The 18708-nt window shown below is 35.9% G+C and overlaps 1 protein-coding gene across 1 annotated transcript in view; it reads left to right on the forward strand.

Moving 5' to 3' along the window:
• Positions 1-6831: 6831 nt before the first annotated feature.
• LOC123540783 (uncharacterized) overlaps positions 6832-18708 on the forward strand; it is a 112472-nt gene continuing 100595 nt past the window's right edge. Inside the window, exons 1-3 of the mRNA XM_053526113.1 lie at positions 6832-7280; positions 7504-7575; positions 17545-18493. Of these exons, the coding sequence (XP_053382088.1) occupies positions 6888-7280; positions 7504-7575; positions 17545-18493 (1414 nt within the window). The 5' untranslated portion in view covers positions 6832-6887. The remainder of the gene's footprint in view (positions 7281-7503; positions 7576-17544; positions 18494-18708) is intronic.

Genomic DNA, 18708 nt, shown 5'->3' on the forward strand with positions numbered 1-18708 from the left:
CAATTCTTTTGAACGATGCTAAAGTGCTCATAGACGACTTAAAACTTGAACGAGGCCTAGAAAAAAAGGCCAGAGTCTTAATGGTTTGGCAGATTACTGACTCCAATATGGAATATTTGATAATTTGTTTTTAGGTTATCAATAAATACATTGCAGCACTAGTGAGTGGAAATGGTATACCGACATTAATTGTTCAGTTAAACGTTTAACACTTGCTTTCTTATAGTAAACTGCGTACCATTATGTCAAAACGAAATTAACATCATGACATAACGAAACATAGAACGTGACTGAACGAAACATTGTGTTTCGTACCGGAGCGCGTGTCATTTACAAAAATATCGTGCTGACGCGTTAGCGTGTGCTCCATGACAAATGTATCGTTGTTTCAATTTCGCACCATGTTCTCAATCACCCATCATAATATATCTCGTGCAATAAGTCATTTCAAAAATACCTGTAGCATGAAGACTAAAGCGTAAAGAAAAAATATTTATGCCAAAATAACTCAGATCCTACTAACATAAACACTCCTATATGATATCAGTTTTGTGATCTGAATAGCGATATCATAAAGTTCGTGTCATTTGTCACGATGTTGAGGCGCAAGGCATTGTTATAACTGACAATTGATTTTGATCTTTATAACAGATATGGAAAAACCGGAGATAACATGTGAGATACCAATAAACATGATACCCTTTCAATGTCATAAATTTGGGTTTGCTTTCTGACAACTTCATGAACCCACTGGAAGAACGTCCGAGTCATGGCCTAGCTCTCTGACCGCCCGGGTAGCCTAATACAAGAACGCCTCATGGACGTCATGGAAGAACGCCAGGTCCATTGATTTGTTCTCTGGCTGCCTTGATATCTTAGCGGAAGAACGCCTGGGTCATGGCTCTGTTTTCTGACCGCCTTGGTGTCTTAGTAGAAGAAGGCCCGGGTCCTGGATTAGCTCCCTGATCGGCTAATTAGCATAGTTGAAGAATGCACGGGTCGTGGCATTGCTAAAGGACAACCATTTAGCCTAAGGGAAGAACGCCCAGGACGGGAATTTGCTCCCTGACCGCCTCGGTAGCCGAGTGGAAGAACGCTTAAGCCATCGCTTTGCTCCCTGACCGCCTATTTAGCCCAAGGGAAGAACACCGGGACAGGGCTTTACTCTGAGAGTACGACCGTCTAATTAGCCTAAAGGAAGAACGCTCGGGTCAGGGCTTTGCTTCCTGACCACATATTTGCCTAAGGGAAGAGCGTCCGAATCATGGATTTTCTCCTTGGCCGTTTCGGTATCATCGTAGAAGAACGCTCGTGCCATGGATTTACTCCCTGACCACCTCGGTATCCTAGTGGAAGAACGCCCGGGTCATGGCTTTGTTCTCTTACAGCCTCTGTAGCCTATTTGAAGAACGCTCGGGTAATGGCTTTGCTCCCTGGCCGCCTCGGTATCCTAGTGGAAGAACGCCCGGGTCATGGCTTTGTTCTCTTACAGCCTCGGTAGCCTATTTGAAGAACACTCGGGTAATGGCTTTGCTCCCTGACTGCCTCGGTATCCTAGTGGAAGAACGCCCGGGTCATGGCTTTGTTCTCTAACAGCCTCGGTAGCCTATTTGAAGAACGCTCGGGTAATGGCTTTGCTCCCTGACTGCCTCGGTATCCTAGTGGAAGAACGCCCGGGTCATGGCTTTGTTCTCTTACAGCCTCGGTAGCCTATTTGAAGAACGCTCGGGTAATGGCTTTGCTCCCTGACTGCCTCGGTAGCCTAGTGGAAGAAAGCCCGGGTCATGACTTTGTTCTCTGACAGCCTCGGTATCCTATTTGAAGAACGCCCGGGTAATGGCTTTGCTCTCTGACCGCCTCGGTAGCCTAGAGGAAGAATGACCCATATTCAGACTTGACCTAGATTTTATCAAGAATCGTTCTGACCAAAAATCAATTAAAAATACAGCCTCTATGCATACACAAGGTTTCGCTTTATATATTATACACATTGTCACAAATTTCTTTAACTAAATTTCCTAATCTGTGCAGTCGGACTCGGTTATCATAGTTAACATACTCGCCTCGATATCAAATAAGCTATGTTCAAAAGAAAATAAAAAAGAAATGAAAACTATCAGCACGACGTTAATCAGCCTAGTAAGACTTTTTATTTAGTAGTCAAATAAAATCTCTCGTCGAATTCGGCGAGAAACATCAAGGAAATTTGTGTTTTGAAAACAACCCACAAAATTCTGTTACTGAAGCTGATTTCTAAATTCAGGCTTACAAGATAAGCCAAGTTACGAACTAAATGAGAATAAGCATTGATTCAGCTTTGCCAATGCATATTGAAGTTACAATTCCGACCACCGAAAGATAATTCTACCTTTACTTTGTTAAAAATATGTTCGACTTACTTCTCTTGACATTATTTTAATGACTTTTATTAAAATAGAATGTTTAAAAGAAACATAAGTGGAAAAAAGAAGAAATTTAGATCAAACGGGAATTGATGTAAAAAAATGCCTTAGATTGAAATACAAAAGAAACATTGTACATATAAAGTGGTGCTTTCTTTAAGAAAGATACCAAGTGAAATTTAAAACATTAAATATTAGAATCTCTTTCTACAGATTTGAATTGGCAAGCTATGGAAAATGTCTCCACAATTTGTAAAACCTATCCATCCTTAATGATCTCTAAGTTTGAAAGAGTGAAGCAAATTGTTTCTTTAGAACATTTAATTTAAGAGCACAGGCATACAGTTTGGTTGTAGTTGCATCACTATTCAAAACTTCCCTGATCTTGACGTGAAGGGAGTTCTAATTTAAAACTTTGGAGCGGTGAACGAAACGCTACGCTTGCCATACATCATGATTATGATCTTAGGTCTCTGACCGGTTTATACACTTCTTTCCCTAATTTAGGATAGGGACTGATTGTGCAAAGCCTTAAAGGTGTGGGTCAGTACCATACACTGTACCCTGTATTTTACTGGCAACCAATGGTCCTCCTTCAGAGCCGATGTTATATGATGCGACGAGGAGTCTTAGTGATGACGCGAACTGCCGTGTTGTAGACACGTTGCAACTTGTTAAGCGCACTACCAGGCTGCTGAAAAGGACTTTGTGGCATCACTGGTAAGATGTGACCTATTCTGCTTAGTTATGCATATTCAGCCCGGCACACAGAGTTGACTTGTTGTTTCATATCTATACTTGTCAAACACTGAACCAAGATTCCTAACGTATTTTATGGTTTTATCAAAGTCTCACGGACCTTTACAGAGATGTCATAAACGTACTTGGAGTTGCCCTTTGATGTGTATACCATTACCTTCGTTCTATCATCATTGAGCTTCAGTATATTGCAATGCATCCACGAGACAATTTCAGGCTAACAACTCTCAATGCGGCACACAGCCTCACTTCTAGCTACCGCCTCTATCGGCTTAAAAGATAGTTATAATTGAGAGTCATCGACATAGAAATGATGAATAAGTCTATGACGTCTGCATATGGCACCCACGGGTTTAGTGTACATAATATAGTTCTTTGGACCAAGCATTGATCCCTGGGGTACACATAGTCGTCGACAACTCAGCAACGAACTCAGTTTGATAATGGTCACAAAGATATGATGAGATCCATGCAAGTGTTTTGTCTGTGACTCCAAAATGATGTTCGAGTCGGTGTAACGGTGTTTGGTGGTCAATCGTGTTGAAAGCTGCAAACACGAGGGCTGTTACAGAATTTTAGTAGAGTGTAATAAATCTTTGACGTCGACGTATAGGATACATTTGTCAAATTGACTGGTTTTGTTACCTTACGGTCGTGTTACGTAATCGGTAAGAATAGTGTTCCTTCGCGTTGTGTCTCTGGTGGGTAATCAAGAACTCATTTGTATGTGAAACGAGAAGAGATGGAAAACAACAAACACACTGTCAGTTTTATAATGTATTGATTGTTAACTAAAAAGTGCAGAAATAATCACACGCGAACCTCTCTCTGTATTTACGTATATACAAGTTAAAATAGGTAAAACAGTTAATAGTAAAATAGTTCCAAATGTCTTTCATACAGCAGATCCTGACGCAAATTGGTGGCTGGAAAATAACGTGCATACTCTACAAGTATCTATGTAACAGTGCGCGCCACAATACCGTGGTTTATGGGTTTTATAACCGTCTAGACATGAGGACATAGTTATTATTAGCCTCTTTCTAAATATATGTTTGACCAATGCCCATTTGATCGGGTCAGCTATATGTCACGCGCCAATGTATGTATACCTGTGTGACCGGTTAAGATAGTTCATGTATAAACAAAAATATACGCATAGACATGAAAGATGGAATGCTAGGTATCATTATGATCAGGGTTCACGTTAAAGTATAGCATTTCTAATAGTTAAAAAAGTAGAATTTCTGATGTTTCGATAGGAAAAGATAAAATATGATAAAAAAAATATTACATATATTAGTGACTTCCCTGATTGGATATATTAACTCGTTGAATAAAATTGATAAAATGCTCGACAGAACTTCGCATTTTATTGTTTTGTTCAACGCATTTAATAGATTCAATGTGAAAAGACACTCATGTAATTTCTTCCTTTTCATGCATGAATGTTCATTGGGAATAATAGAAACATATATAAGAGGAATAGAACATAAGAGTAATTATTACGTACTCGTTTCTATTCCCCGTTAAGTTACACTAGTACCGGAAACGTCAATATTTTTCCATACACTGACGCCTGAATTTTATATCGGGTGCGTGACGTAATTCAGTGTGTGTTGTTGTACTATTTTTTCTATTTATTACAGTATTGTCAGTCCCATTCAGGCTATTGGACAAATTTATGATATTTATATTATATCTATATGTGCAGATGCGTATGTAATAAAAAGGTTATTATCTTTTCATCGGGAAATATGCACTCGTTCTTCAGCGAAGAATATTGCACTCCTAAAGTCGCGCAATATTTCCACTGAAGAACTCGTGCATATTTCCCGATACAAAGCTAAATACCTATAAATATTATTCTAACACGACCCGATTGTTTTCCTATTTAACAAAGAAGTCTGAAAATTGTGTTATTCAACAATTCATTTTTTCTGACGTCACAATTGTTCCGTCATGGCGTTACACGGCATAGCGTCGCGATGGAAAAATGGATATCGACAAGGCTGTACATAATAATTTTACATAACATGTTTGGATCGAAATGATATATCTCAAAAAGTGATTTGTGCGTGAATAAAATCATTTATTGACGTTTAGACGCCTCCTCGTGATATAATTCCTTTTCATCTAAATTTCAAAGATGATTTTATTCAATTTGGAATGTATCATTTCTTAAATAACTATTCTGTACAGTAACTGTATAAATAACAGACATGAATAAAATAAATACGAATGCTATTTAGATGCAATGTTTAGTTTAATATCTGGTATTTTGCAAAACAGGAAATGGAATTTTTAAATCAATCTCTACAATAGATAACGAGATTTATTTGGGAAAACAATGTCTTATTCAGCTATTGCGAAATATCATTATCATTATGGCGGCTTCATTCTCGTTTTTACGATAAAATATTTCGTAATTACAATAATTTGTATTTTTATTATAAAAAGTAGTTATTATATCATAATTACGATACATTTTGTCATTACAAGAAAATTATCCGTATACCCGTGTCACATAACTATGAAATCTTTACATGCCGACTTCATATCTCGTTTACACGAGAAAATATTTCGTTAATTACTATGAACTATATAGCAATAAACTATGTCTTTATGATATGATAATTATTTCCAAATTTTCTCGTAATACCGAAACGTGTAGTAAAACTTTAGGAAATTTGACTTCATTTATAGTAGAATGGTGAATTTGCACATTTCTGGGTATGACTGCAATTCATGGCAAAAAAATCTAAACAAACACTACAGGAGTTATGGGTATGCATAATCTGAAAAATAAAAGAAAATTATTTTATTATTATTAGTATTGCTATTATTATTATTATTATTACGTTGTCCATTTTCAGCTTAAAATGCAAGATGTATTTTTACAATACATTTCTATCACTGTTTACGGATGTACAAAGAGGACTTTACTACTTTCTAACGGTTAAAGATTTAATTAAATTTCTGTTATTACTTTTGGCTGGTTCTTTGATTTTTATTCTACTGGTACTTTGGGGTGTTGGCTCAAAGTCATACGTTTCCCTTCAGATGTTTTATTGCAGCTTCTATTTCTGTAAAACGTTGCAGTTTTACGAAACTTTTGAATTTCATAGCCAACTGCAATGTATGCGTTATTTTAAGAATGGACAGTTATAAATGTGTAGTTAAATAATGGTCAGATATAGTAACATAATCGTGTGTATAGAGCGGTATTGGTACAGTAACTTATATAATGGCTTGTTTAAACGAACAATAAACAGAGTTTGATTTTCTTTTTTTGTTTATCTGGAGAAAGAAATAGTTTTTAAAAGATAATACGTAAGGGCAGACCCTCCGGAAGCACAAAGCACCAAAGAGCCACGTAAGCCCACAACAAAAAGAAGCTGTAATGGCAAAACTATTTCAGACGGATTTCTTCAAACATCCAACAAGGAATTTATGCTAAATATAAGAGGAGAAGGAAATGGTAAGGGGCAAAATGGGGCAGGGGGAGGAAACCCGAAGGTAAAGAAAAGGTAAAAGTTGAACAAGGACTTATAAGCAAAGAGAAAGCCGCGCTCTTTAACAACAGCCACACCTAAACGTAAACCACAATTGTTTTGCTATGAATCATTTCATAAATGAAGCATTTAATTCATTTGCCAAAACAATATCAAATTACAAATTATCTTTTATAGATATGGTTTAACCACAAAGTTAAATGGAAAGAAAATGGCAGCTGCTGATGCCAATAACCGTGTTCACCTTTTCCGTCTACAAACGCTTATCATAGATGGCGGACTTCTGATATTAAGAAATATACTCGACCAGAATCTCCACGTCCAGAACATCTCCCTAAGTACATGCTTGAGTACAGAAAGACCGACAATTACACGTCTAAAGAGCCGGAACACAATTACACAAGTCCAGTATGATCTACTGTATCCACCTGCAGGTGGAAAACTTCCATCGACAGCAGACTTTGACATCACGCTTATAATTTGTCTGCTGAGAAATCTGAAAACTTGTGGATTGAACACAAAATTTAAATGGAATGACCCGCTACAGGCAACAGATACAAGTATAGAAGCGGATGTGTTAAGGCTGAAACATTTTAGAAATGAGGTGAAAACACATTTATATAATAATTATATTTATACCATGCTTAAATATAGATCAACTTTAATGCAGTGACTTTTATCTTATCACAGTATGGAAATTAACGACAACGTAACTATAAAGGAAATTGCACATAAATAATGATAGACAAGTTACTATAAATATTCCTCTGTAAAGATAACATAATTATTCTTTCCATTAACACAATTTGTAAAATTCTCATTTACAGGTTGCACATATATCGACAACAACTGGAATCGACGTGAAAACATTCAATTTAAAATGGACGGAAATCGAACAGGTGAGACAATGTATTACAGAAATCATTCCAAAATTTAAATTAACATGGTAATGGTTAATCGCTCTGCTTACTCATAGGTAAAGGGGCGACTATTCTAATCAAGTTATGCTTCATACCATGGTTTAAGTGTATTTGTTTGTACCCATGATCGTTGACTATTCTTATAAAGATTGTACTATTATTAAATTCCATATTCGCTGACGACATGCTCCAGTGGTCGCTTACCATTCTATAAAAGTGATGAGTATATTTTTTTGCGGGGGGGGGGGGGGGGGGTTGGGGTGGGGGTGGATTTAACGTCGCATCGACACATGATAGGTTATATGGCGACTTTCCAGCTTTAAAGGGTTTATGAAGACCCCAGGTGCCCCTCCGTGCAGTAATTCATCACGTGCGAGAGAGGACACCTTAGTAGAACCACTCCCAGGAATAATTCAACTCCCCTAGTGAGGATCGAACCCTTATTAATGAAGGACAAGTGATTTGAAGTCAGCAATCTTAACCACTCGGCCACGGAGGCCCCGAAAGTGATGACTATCACATTCTTCCTGACTACAATTAAAATGTAAAGATTTATACCCATGTTGGCCGACTACTTTAACCAATGTAGTCATTGGTACAAATCCTCCCAGACAATTTTAAGCTTCACTATTTTGATAATAGGGGGCTGTGTGGGGGGGGGGGGGAGGTGGAGCTATTCTACTCGTCCTAGCGTCGGCGTGACTTTTTGATTAAAGTTTATTCGGCAACCTTTGATTTTTTTCTGTCATATCTTAGTAACTGTTGCTTATATCATACTGTAACCTCACATTACATTGTCCAGTATACAAACAAAATATGTATAGGGGCAAGGCCAATTATACCCAAGGTCAAGCTCACCAAGGTGTTATACTTACGTTGTTTTTAAGGTTAAAATTTTCGGTAACCTTTGATTTTTTCTGTCATATCTTTGTTACTATTACTTATGCCTTACTGTAAGTTCACACAAACATTGTTTAGCATACAAACAAAGTACTTGCAGGGGCTGGGTCCATTATATCCAAGGTCAAGGTCACAGAGTTGTTATACTCTGAATTATTTTCATGTTATTTTTTTCTTGAAGCCTTCACTTTTAGACATATCATCAATTTTGTACTTTAAAAGATAATGATTTGAAATAAAAAATGTTTCTTTATAATAATTCTCTGCATGTGCGGTTACAAACTCAATGACTCTGATTGTATTTTTGACAGAATTTTGCCCCTTTTGTACTTAAGGTTTCTTTTTTGCAATCTTCGCTTTCTGGGTATAACTTTAATGCAATGTAAGGTAAAGACTTGAAAATTAAAATGCATCTTTATTAAATAAATTATTCTACAAAGCCATTGTCAATTTACTAAAATATGTATTGAATTCAAGAAAGGGACTGCATGAAGTGGCTACACTTCCGGACAGTTCAGCGCCTTTAAAAACTCGCCATTTTTTAAAGATGTTGTACACGTCTTCGTTTTGAGGCATTTACAACATCGTGCGAGTTTTTAAACTTTACCTAACTAGATAAAACATCGTTTTTGACAATTGTTTACATTCATTTCGTTACAAATGGCATTTTTATTTAAAGGGGGACCACTCATTAAAATTATTTTAAGTATCCAACTCTGTGGGACAGAACAGTAAAACATGTATTAGACAGATAAGTTGTGTGTCAAGTTGTTGTTCATTCGTTAAAAAATCTGTTGTTTTGTGATATACTGCTAAACCTTAAGACATACACCATCGATCAGCCTTTTTCCACTTAAGCTACATTCTGTTCAATCATTTTATATCCCACGTACTAGTTTAAATTATCCAGCTGTTTTTCGTAATAATCTACGTATTTGTCTATCACCTTTAACTTCTACTATACTGAAGAAATATAAAATTAAACATACAAATTTTCCACAAAGATGTAGAGAGTACCGTTCTATTAACAAATGCAATTCTAAGAGGTGCGGTTGTTGCAATCATTTATCGCACAGGTCTACAATTACCTCAAACGTTAATGGCAGAACTTTTAATGTGGTACTTAATTCTGACGTTGATTGAATTACGTCCCACATGATATATGTACTGACTTGAAACGCAACTAATTGTGGTATTCAATATGTTGGCCAAACAGGGCGTTCTTAAAAAAATCATTTCCGTGAACATTCATACAAAATGCGTAGTCGAAACAAGTTTACTACATTTTTATATCAACACTTTCGTAAATCTGGCCATACATTTGATCCGGTAACAATGCAACCAGTAGAGCAAATAGTATATGATACTAATTCCACATCTAGTTTTAAAATTAAAGCCAGACATGTAGCAGAATTCAAATGGATTAAAAATTTACAGTCACCGTTTCCGTTGGGCTTAAATGATAATATTTATCTCTAAAAACCCTGATATCGATATCTTTTCTATTTTAAATATTAGGCTAGTCGAAGAAGCGGGCCAGTATGTTATTCAAACAGATCCGTTTTACACTGCATCATATCTTATTCAAAGTTACACATGTTCTCCGTCCACATATTGACACCCAATCTGACCATGAGAGGAGACATCTTCTTAAAATTTATTTCATGAACAAAGGTATTGAATTCATCGATGTACCTAGTGTATTTCGTGATAAACGTGTCATTGATTCTGTGCCTAAATATTTCAGAAACTCCGAAGTTCCTATAATCTGTTATAAATATAAAACACCAGTAAGAAATGTTATTTTCAATTACAATAAAATTGTTTCCAACTTAGATGTTCAAACAAATACTCCTTCTTACTGCAAATGTAAAACCTCAACATTTTGCTATTCAGATGCAGGTCGTGTCATCACTGGTAATTTTGATATTATTAAGGACAGGCGTATTCGTAATTTATTCTTTAAAGGACTAAATATAGAATTTCTTCAACTATTGATTTTAATGCTTGTCGTGGTTGCAGAATCCATCGAAACCTTCTGTGTTAAATGGTGTCGTCGTGAGAACGCTGATCCCAATGCATTAACATCTTGGAAGCATATTATTATAATATTTTTAACATTGCTGATTCTCGAATAATATTTTATCAAACTAATGAACACCTATTTCCACCAAAACCCAAGTTACTTTAAGACATTTGAAAAAGGAAATCCAAGAATTTCATTCTAAGTATGTCTTAGTTCCAGCAGACAAGGCGGCCAACAATATCATCATTTGACGTCTACATTATATTAATGTTTTACACTCTTGTTGCTCTGTCTTCTGAAAAGGCATTGAGTACATACGTTTTTGGTTCTTAAGGTTTGTTTTTTATATATTTATACACGAGCATTTTTGTGTTTTACATGCCATGCCTTTTTGTTTCCATTACGTGTGTAAGAGATTCACCTGGAGGGGATTACTTTTATTTACACTGTCCCATGTCTTTGGAACATGGTGCGGGTAAGAGTGAGGTTAGGTGCACCATAAACCGGTTTAAGCTCCCCAGTGGTGTTTTTGCCACTGACCGTTCCAAGGCGGTGCCCCACTGTGTTCCTTTGTTTGTTCGTTTCGTCTTATTTGTTGGCTTTGTGTGCGTGTGTGTTGTTCGTTTTGTCCTTATGTGTTGGCTTTGTGGGTGTGTGTGTGTGTGTGTGTGTGGAGCACGCGTCTGCGTGCTGGGGGTTTCGTTTAAAGGAGGCTACGTTTTTGGTGCGTGGCATTCCCTGTTTGATATTTTTCTTTGTTTTTTTACAAGACGAATTAAATAGCACTAAAACTTATACATTGAGTTCTTCTGTTGAAAATAAGTTGGTTACTGATCACATCAGTGAAGTTTCTAATTTAAAAGTTCGTATAGACGATCAACAAATTAAACTACCGACCATGTACTGGATTCCTATATTGTATAAACAACCATATAAAGCTCGCTTCGTCGCTAATTCAAGCTCTTGTACAACTGCAAATATTTCAAAACTATTAACATCATGTCTAACTGCTGTGAAAGCCCACGTGGAAAGATACTGCCATAAAGTATACGAACACTCTGGTAAACACTTATTTTGGTCGATTAAAAATTCTGGCGAAATCCTGGATAAGTTGAAAATTAATAATTACAAGGTATCTACAGTCAGTACTTACGATTTTTCTACTTTGTATACCACTTTACCACATAACTTAATAAATGACAAATTAACTGCCCTAATTCAAAAGACTTTTGCCAGAGAGAATGCTACATTTATCGCTTGCAATTTTGATAAAGCTTTTTTACTAGCAATATTATTAAACATTATACAATGTGGACCTGTGACGAAGTTTGTAAAGCCCTTTCGTTTTTATTGAACAACATTTACATCAGGTTTGGGAACGCAGTTTTTAGACAAGTTGTTGGTATTACCATGGGAACAAATTGTGCATCCCTTGACTCAGATTTGTTTTTATATTGTTACTAAAGAGACTTTATGTTGAGCCTCTCTCCAGATACGCAGGCAGATATTATAACTGCATTTAATAATACATTACGCTATCTGGATGATATTCTTAATATGGATAATCCGTTATTTGGTCAATTGATGGTTACTATTTATCCTAGTGAGCTTCAGTTAATTGAAACTAACAATTCGGATACTGATGCTTCATTTTTAGATTTAATCCCTCTATTTATGACAATTTTATACATACAAAAATTATGATAAGAGAGTTGATTTTAATTTTAGTATTGTAAATTTTTTCCCATTTGGATAGGGATGTACCTCAGGCTACATCTTATGGGGTATATATTTCTTAATTAATTCGATTTGCCAGAGCGTGTAGTCATGTCAAGCATTTCAATGAACGTAATCAATATATTACAGGTAAACTTCTTCAGCAAGGCTACCGTTATTACAAATTGCGTAAATATTTTGCTTAATTTTATTATCGTAATTCTGATTTAGTTTTAAAATTCAATAGTAATTTAAAAACACTTCTGGGAGAAGGTATTTCTAAATCCGTTTTTATGGGGATGTGGTTTACAAACTTCGTAAGATCTTGGGTCATAGTAATTTTCCAAATGTATTTGGAAAGATTATAAAACATTTTATTATAAGAGGTTACGACCCAACCGTTTTGAGACATACCGCATGTTAAGTGTTCAACCCGTTTACAGTTGGACACTACGCTTCCCTCTTTGATTGCACCTGACGGAAGAAGGGGAGGACTCTTTGATAAGCAGTTTTTAAATCCTACCAGGACTGAACTGTTTTGATATTTGTCTTCTGGTCTGTTTCGTCGGGCCTTATTTGCTATGTCTTCTGAAAAGGCATTGAGTACATACGTCTTTGGGGGTTTTTTTTATATATATTTATACACGAGCATTTTTGTGTTTTACATGCCATGCCTTTTTGTTTCCATTACGTGTGTAAGAGATTCACCTGGAAGGGATTACATTTATTTACACTGTCCCATGTATTTGGAACATGGTGGGGATAAGAGTGAGGTTAGGTGCACCATAAACCGGTTAAAGCTCCCCAATGGTGTTTTTGCCATGGCCCGTTCCAAGGCGGTGCCCCACTGTGTTCCTTTGTTTGTTCGTTTTGTCCTTATGTGTTGGTTTTGTGTGCGCGTGTGTGTGTGTGTGTGTGTGTGTGGTGCACGCGTCTGCGTGCTGGGGGTTTCGTTTTGAGGAGGCTACGTTTTTTTGGTGTTTTTGGCATACCCTGTTTGATATTTTTCTTTGTTTTTTATGTATCTTCCTTTTAAAGTGGAGGTCTCTGATTGAGACATATATTTATTTTACAATCAAATCGCCGAGTAGTGGAGCGCGCTGTCTTACTGTCTTACGGACATTTCTTGTTATCTGTGTAATTACTAATACCTATGCCTGCTGACTATTCTTAATGTAACAATGAAAACTCATACTCGCTGACCGCTCCTATCAGTGTAATGACACATATCCATGCTTGCTAACTATTGCTATCAGTATAATGATTTTATACCTATGCTCCATCACTACTCTTATCAGTGTTATAATTTAAACCTATGACCCTTGACTCCACCTACAAATGTTATGGTTAATACCTACGATTCTTGGCAACCTTATCAGAGATTTGATTTATACCTAGTTTTGCCTCCTGAGATCCAATCTTGCAAAATCCACACGAGCCGAATACTGCCTCCCAGATCAAGTAGTTATAATAACCCTATTATACCAACGCCTGTAACTGAAACAGAAACAATGATAAACTTATTGTCCGTGACTTCTCTTATCGATATTGTGTTTGCTACCAATGCTCGTTGACCAAATTATCAATGTAATGATTACCACACATGCTTACTAGCTATGGTCATCAATGTGATGCTTGTTACACCTGCCCCTTTTCTACTAGACACATGCCTTGGCGCGCTTACTACTGTTCTCAATGTAGTGACTAACTCCCCAGCTCGCTTACTTCTCTTGTCAATATACTGAATTATATCAAGCTCCTTGACTACTACTGAACTGATAAATGTCCCTGCTTGCTGACTAGTCTAATCAATGTTATGATTAATATCAATGCTAGCTTACAAATCTTATCAGAATAATGAACAATGCCCATGTTCGCTGATTATGTTTTAAACATGTTTTGACTAACGACCATGATCCCTGACTACTCATTATGTTATGACCAAAACCAATGCTCGCTTACTACTGTTATCAATAAAATGAATAATACCCGTGCTACCTAACAGCTGTAAGCTATGCAATGACAATAACCTTGCTCTCTGCTAAATCTTAAAAATGTAAAAAATAGTTTTTTCAATATCATTAGTAATACCTTATCGTGACAATTCTTGACAATGTAATGGCAAATGACAAATGCCGGTGTTCTATAACACAACGGGTGTCGTGAGTTCGAGCCCAACACGAGGCGTATGTTCCCCGTTACGATTTGATAAAACAAGAGGGCCAAGATGGCCCTTGGTCGCTCGCCTGAGAAATACACCATAACACAAAATAACAGTGTAAACATGTTTGACCTAGTGATTTCATGGAAATAAATATTCTGACCAGTTATTAACATTGGAGCTAAAATCTTGAGTATAAGTAAGTATTTTCTGTGATTTGACCTAGTGATCTAGTATTGGACCCCAGATGACCCATATTCGAGCCAACTGACCAAATTTCATGAAGATCAATTGAAAAATACAGCCTCTATCGTATACACAAGGTTTTTGTATGATTTGACCTAGTGACCTACTTTTTGACCCAAGATGACCCATATTCAAATTTGACCTAGATTTCATCAATGCAATCATTCTGACTTAATTTCAGAAAGATCAATTGAAAAATATAGCTTCTAGTTTTTCTTTGATTTGACCTAGTGACCTAATTTTTGAACCCAGATAATCTATATTTGAACTTTACCTATATTTCATCAATGCAATTATTTTGACCAAATTTCATGAAGATCAAATGAAAAATACAGCTTCTATCGCATACACAAGGTTTATTTTTGATTTGACCTAGTGACCTAATTTTTGACCCCTGATGACGCTTTTTCCAAAGCGGCCTACATTTCATCAAGGATATCATTCTGACCAAGATTCATGAAGATCAGTTGAAAATTACAGCTTCTATCGCATATACCAACTTTTTCTTTGATCTGACCTAGCGATCTACTTTTTGACCCTAAATAACCCATATTCAAACCCGACCTAGACTTTATCAAGGCAAGCATTCTTATTCGAACTTGATCTAGATTTTATCAAGGCATCATCCTGACAAAAACTCATGAAGATTAATTGAAAAATACAGCCTCTAGCGCATACAAAAGGTTTTTCATTGATTTGACCTAGTGACCTATTTTTTAAACTCAGATAATCCATATTCAAACTCGACCTAGATTTCATTAAGGCAATCATCCTGACCAAATTTCTTGAAGATTAATTGAAAAATACAGCCTCTATCGCATACACAAGGTTTTCCTTTGATTCGAACTTGACCTAGATTTCATCAAGGCAAACATCCTTATAAGAATTCATGAAGATTAATTGAAAAACACAGCCTCTAGCTCATACACAAGGTTTTTCATTGATTTGACCTAGTGACCTAGTTTTTCACCCCAGCAAACCTTTTTTCAAACTCGGCCTAGATTTTATCAAGGACCTAGTGACCTATTTTTAAACCCAGATAATCCATATTCAAACTCGACCTAGATTTCATCAAGGCAATCATCCTGACCAAATTTCTTGAAGATTAATTGAAAAATACAGCCTCTATCGCATACACAAGGTTTTCCTTTGATTCGAACTTGACCTAGATTTCATCAAGGCAAACATCCTTATAAGAATTCATGAAGATTAATTGAAAAATACAGCCTCTAGCTCATACACAAGGTTTTTCATTGATTTGACATAGTGACCTGTTTTTTCACCCCAGCAAACCTTTTTTCAAACTCGGCCTAGATTTTATCAAGATAATCATTTTGACCAAAATTCATGAAGATTAATTGAAAAATACAGCCTCTATCGCATACACAAGGTTTTTCTTTGATTTGACCTAGTGATCTAGTTTTTGACCCCAGACAACCCTTTTTCAAAATCGACCTAGAATTTATAAAGGTTATCATTCAGACCAAAATTCATGATTATTTATAAAAAAATACAGCCTCTATCTCATACACAAGGTTTTTCTTTGATTTGACCTAGTGACCTAGTTTTTGACCCCAAACAACCCCTTTTCAAACTCGGCATAGATTTCATCAAGGTAATCATTCCGACCAAGTTTCATCAAGATCAGTTGCAAAATACAGACTCTACCGCATACACAAGCTAAATGTTGACAGACAGACGACAGACGACGGACGCCGGACATCGAGCGATCAGAAGAACTCACCTGAGCTAAAAACGTTGCCTCATGTGGAGAAATTAGGAATTTTGTTGAGTATAAATACTGTTGAAAAAAAGCGTTAAATACTTATTCACACATACTGTTTTTAACAGTTTTAACAATGTATTAATATGATGGTTTGTAGTCTTGCTCCTGACTACGTATTTTAATGTTAAGACTACTGTTGCTAGTTTACTACTTTTATTAATGAAATAATAGATATCCTTGATCTTTGACTTCTCTTATCACTAACTACACTTTATAAATATAATTATTCAATCTATGTTTCCTGCCTAGTATTATTAATGTTTCTATTAATGTCTAAACTTGTTGTCTTCTCTTATCAATGTAAAGGTTATTACATAAATTCCAAATGCTTTAATTAGTATCCATGCTCCCTGACTATCTCTTATCAATCTAATGATTGAAACTTGTACTGCCGAACTACTCTTATAAATGTAATTATTTGTACCGTATGTCTCGTACCAATGCTTTGTAAATTTGTAATTTTGTTCACGCCAAATTGATAAGTTGTTCATCGGATTTTTTATCTGAATACAAATATGAGGCGGCGAGCGAAAAAATAATTTAGATATTTGTTTTTATGTTTTGAGAAAATCAGGAGCGAGCGAAGAGCGATGTTTTGGCTCGCGATTTCATTGCATCGGCAAACCTTATTTTGTTTTCTATACAATGTTTAACGATATAATATCTTCTTGGTGTTCATTTATTCATCAAGCCAGACCTGAAGATCAATACAAAATGAAAATATTTCATTTTACATACCGTTTTAAAAGTATCCATACATACCGTTTTAAAAGTATCCATACAACATGATCATTTGGTAAGGCGCTGTAATTGTTCTGCCTTGCTTTGAATGAAGTCGACGGTATGTGTCATGTAAGGCATGAGCTAATTTTATTAATCATATAGCAGTTATTTGCTCTTGATTTATTAACTAACTTTCATGCAACTTATTTGAACTTGATGATATATGTTTAAGTTTAGTGTACCGAAGTTAGGACGCTGTATTCTTGATCTTGTCATCAAGAGCATTGCTGTTCAAATAAGCACCACTTGGCCACCATGTCCCTGTTACATATCATATGCACCCTATTCAATAACTTTCCATAGCTAAAATTTATCATTATTTTACTGTAGGTGCTCAATCGGCTGAATGTTCTAAATCCTGTTCAAAACCTGCAACAGCTAATTAATGAATACAAAAACAGTTCTCTTGATCCAAAGGCTGAGGAAAAGTTACTAAAAGAAATACACAGCTGGAGAAACATGGAAAAGGGCTTAGAAACTGAAATACGTCTTGTAAAGAAAGACGTATCAGATGTAATAAAGGAAGTTGGAAACGTTAAAACAGGAGTTGACAACGTGAAGGAAGAGGTTAACGTAGTGAAGAAAGATTTAGCACAACATTTTGGCAAAGTAAAAGAAGATGTTGACGAAGTGAAGAAAAATGTAGAAAAAGAGTTTGGCAAAGTAAAAGAAGATGTTAACGTAGTAAAGAAAGATGTAGCAATTGAGGTCGGCAAGGTAAAAGAAGATATTGACGAAGTGAAAAAAGGTGTTGCAAAAGAGGTTGGCAAAGTAAAAGAAGATGCTGACGTAGTGAAACAATACGTAGCAGAAGAGGTTGGCAAAGTAAAAAAAGATGTTGACAAAGTGAGGAAAGATGTAGCAAAAGAGGTTAGCAAAGTAAAGGAAGATACTGACGTTGTGAAAAAGCACGTAGCAAAAGAGGTTGGCAAAGTAAAAGAAGATGTGGACGAAGTGAAGAAAGATGTAGCAAAAGAGGTTGGCAAAGTAAAGGAAGAATTTGACGAAGTGAGGAAAGATGTAGCAAAAGAGGTTGGCAAAGTAAAAGAAGATACTGACGTTGTGAAAAAGGACGTAGCAAAAGAGGTTGGCAAAGTAAAAGAAGATGTGGACGAAGTGAAGAAAGATGTAGCAAAAGAGGTTGGCAAAGTAAAGGAAGATTTTGACGAAGTGAAAAAAGATGTAGCAAAAGAGGTTGGAAAGGTTAAGGAAGATGTTGACTTAGTGAAGAAAGAGATGCACAATATGAAGGCTGTAAAATTTAGAAAGAAATTTCAAGGTAAATAAAAAATTTTAGTATTGTATCTTTAACAACACTATTTTCAAACATGGTCCAAGTAGAAATTATTTCGTAGGCCCGTTAAAGCATTCAAGTCTCAATATTTTGCATCAACAAAATATTAATCATAGATATTGTTTATATGAAATAAAAGAAATGTGAATAGCGTTTAGTTTTTTAAGATGGTGATTGTTTAGCCACAGATTAAAGTATGT

Source organism: Mercenaria mercenaria, chromosome 16 (genome assembly GCF_021730395.1).
Source record: "Mercenaria mercenaria strain notata chromosome 16, MADL_Memer_1, whole genome shotgun sequence".
Lineage (NCBI taxonomy): Eukaryota > Metazoa > Mollusca > Bivalvia > Venerida > Veneridae > Mercenaria > Mercenaria mercenaria.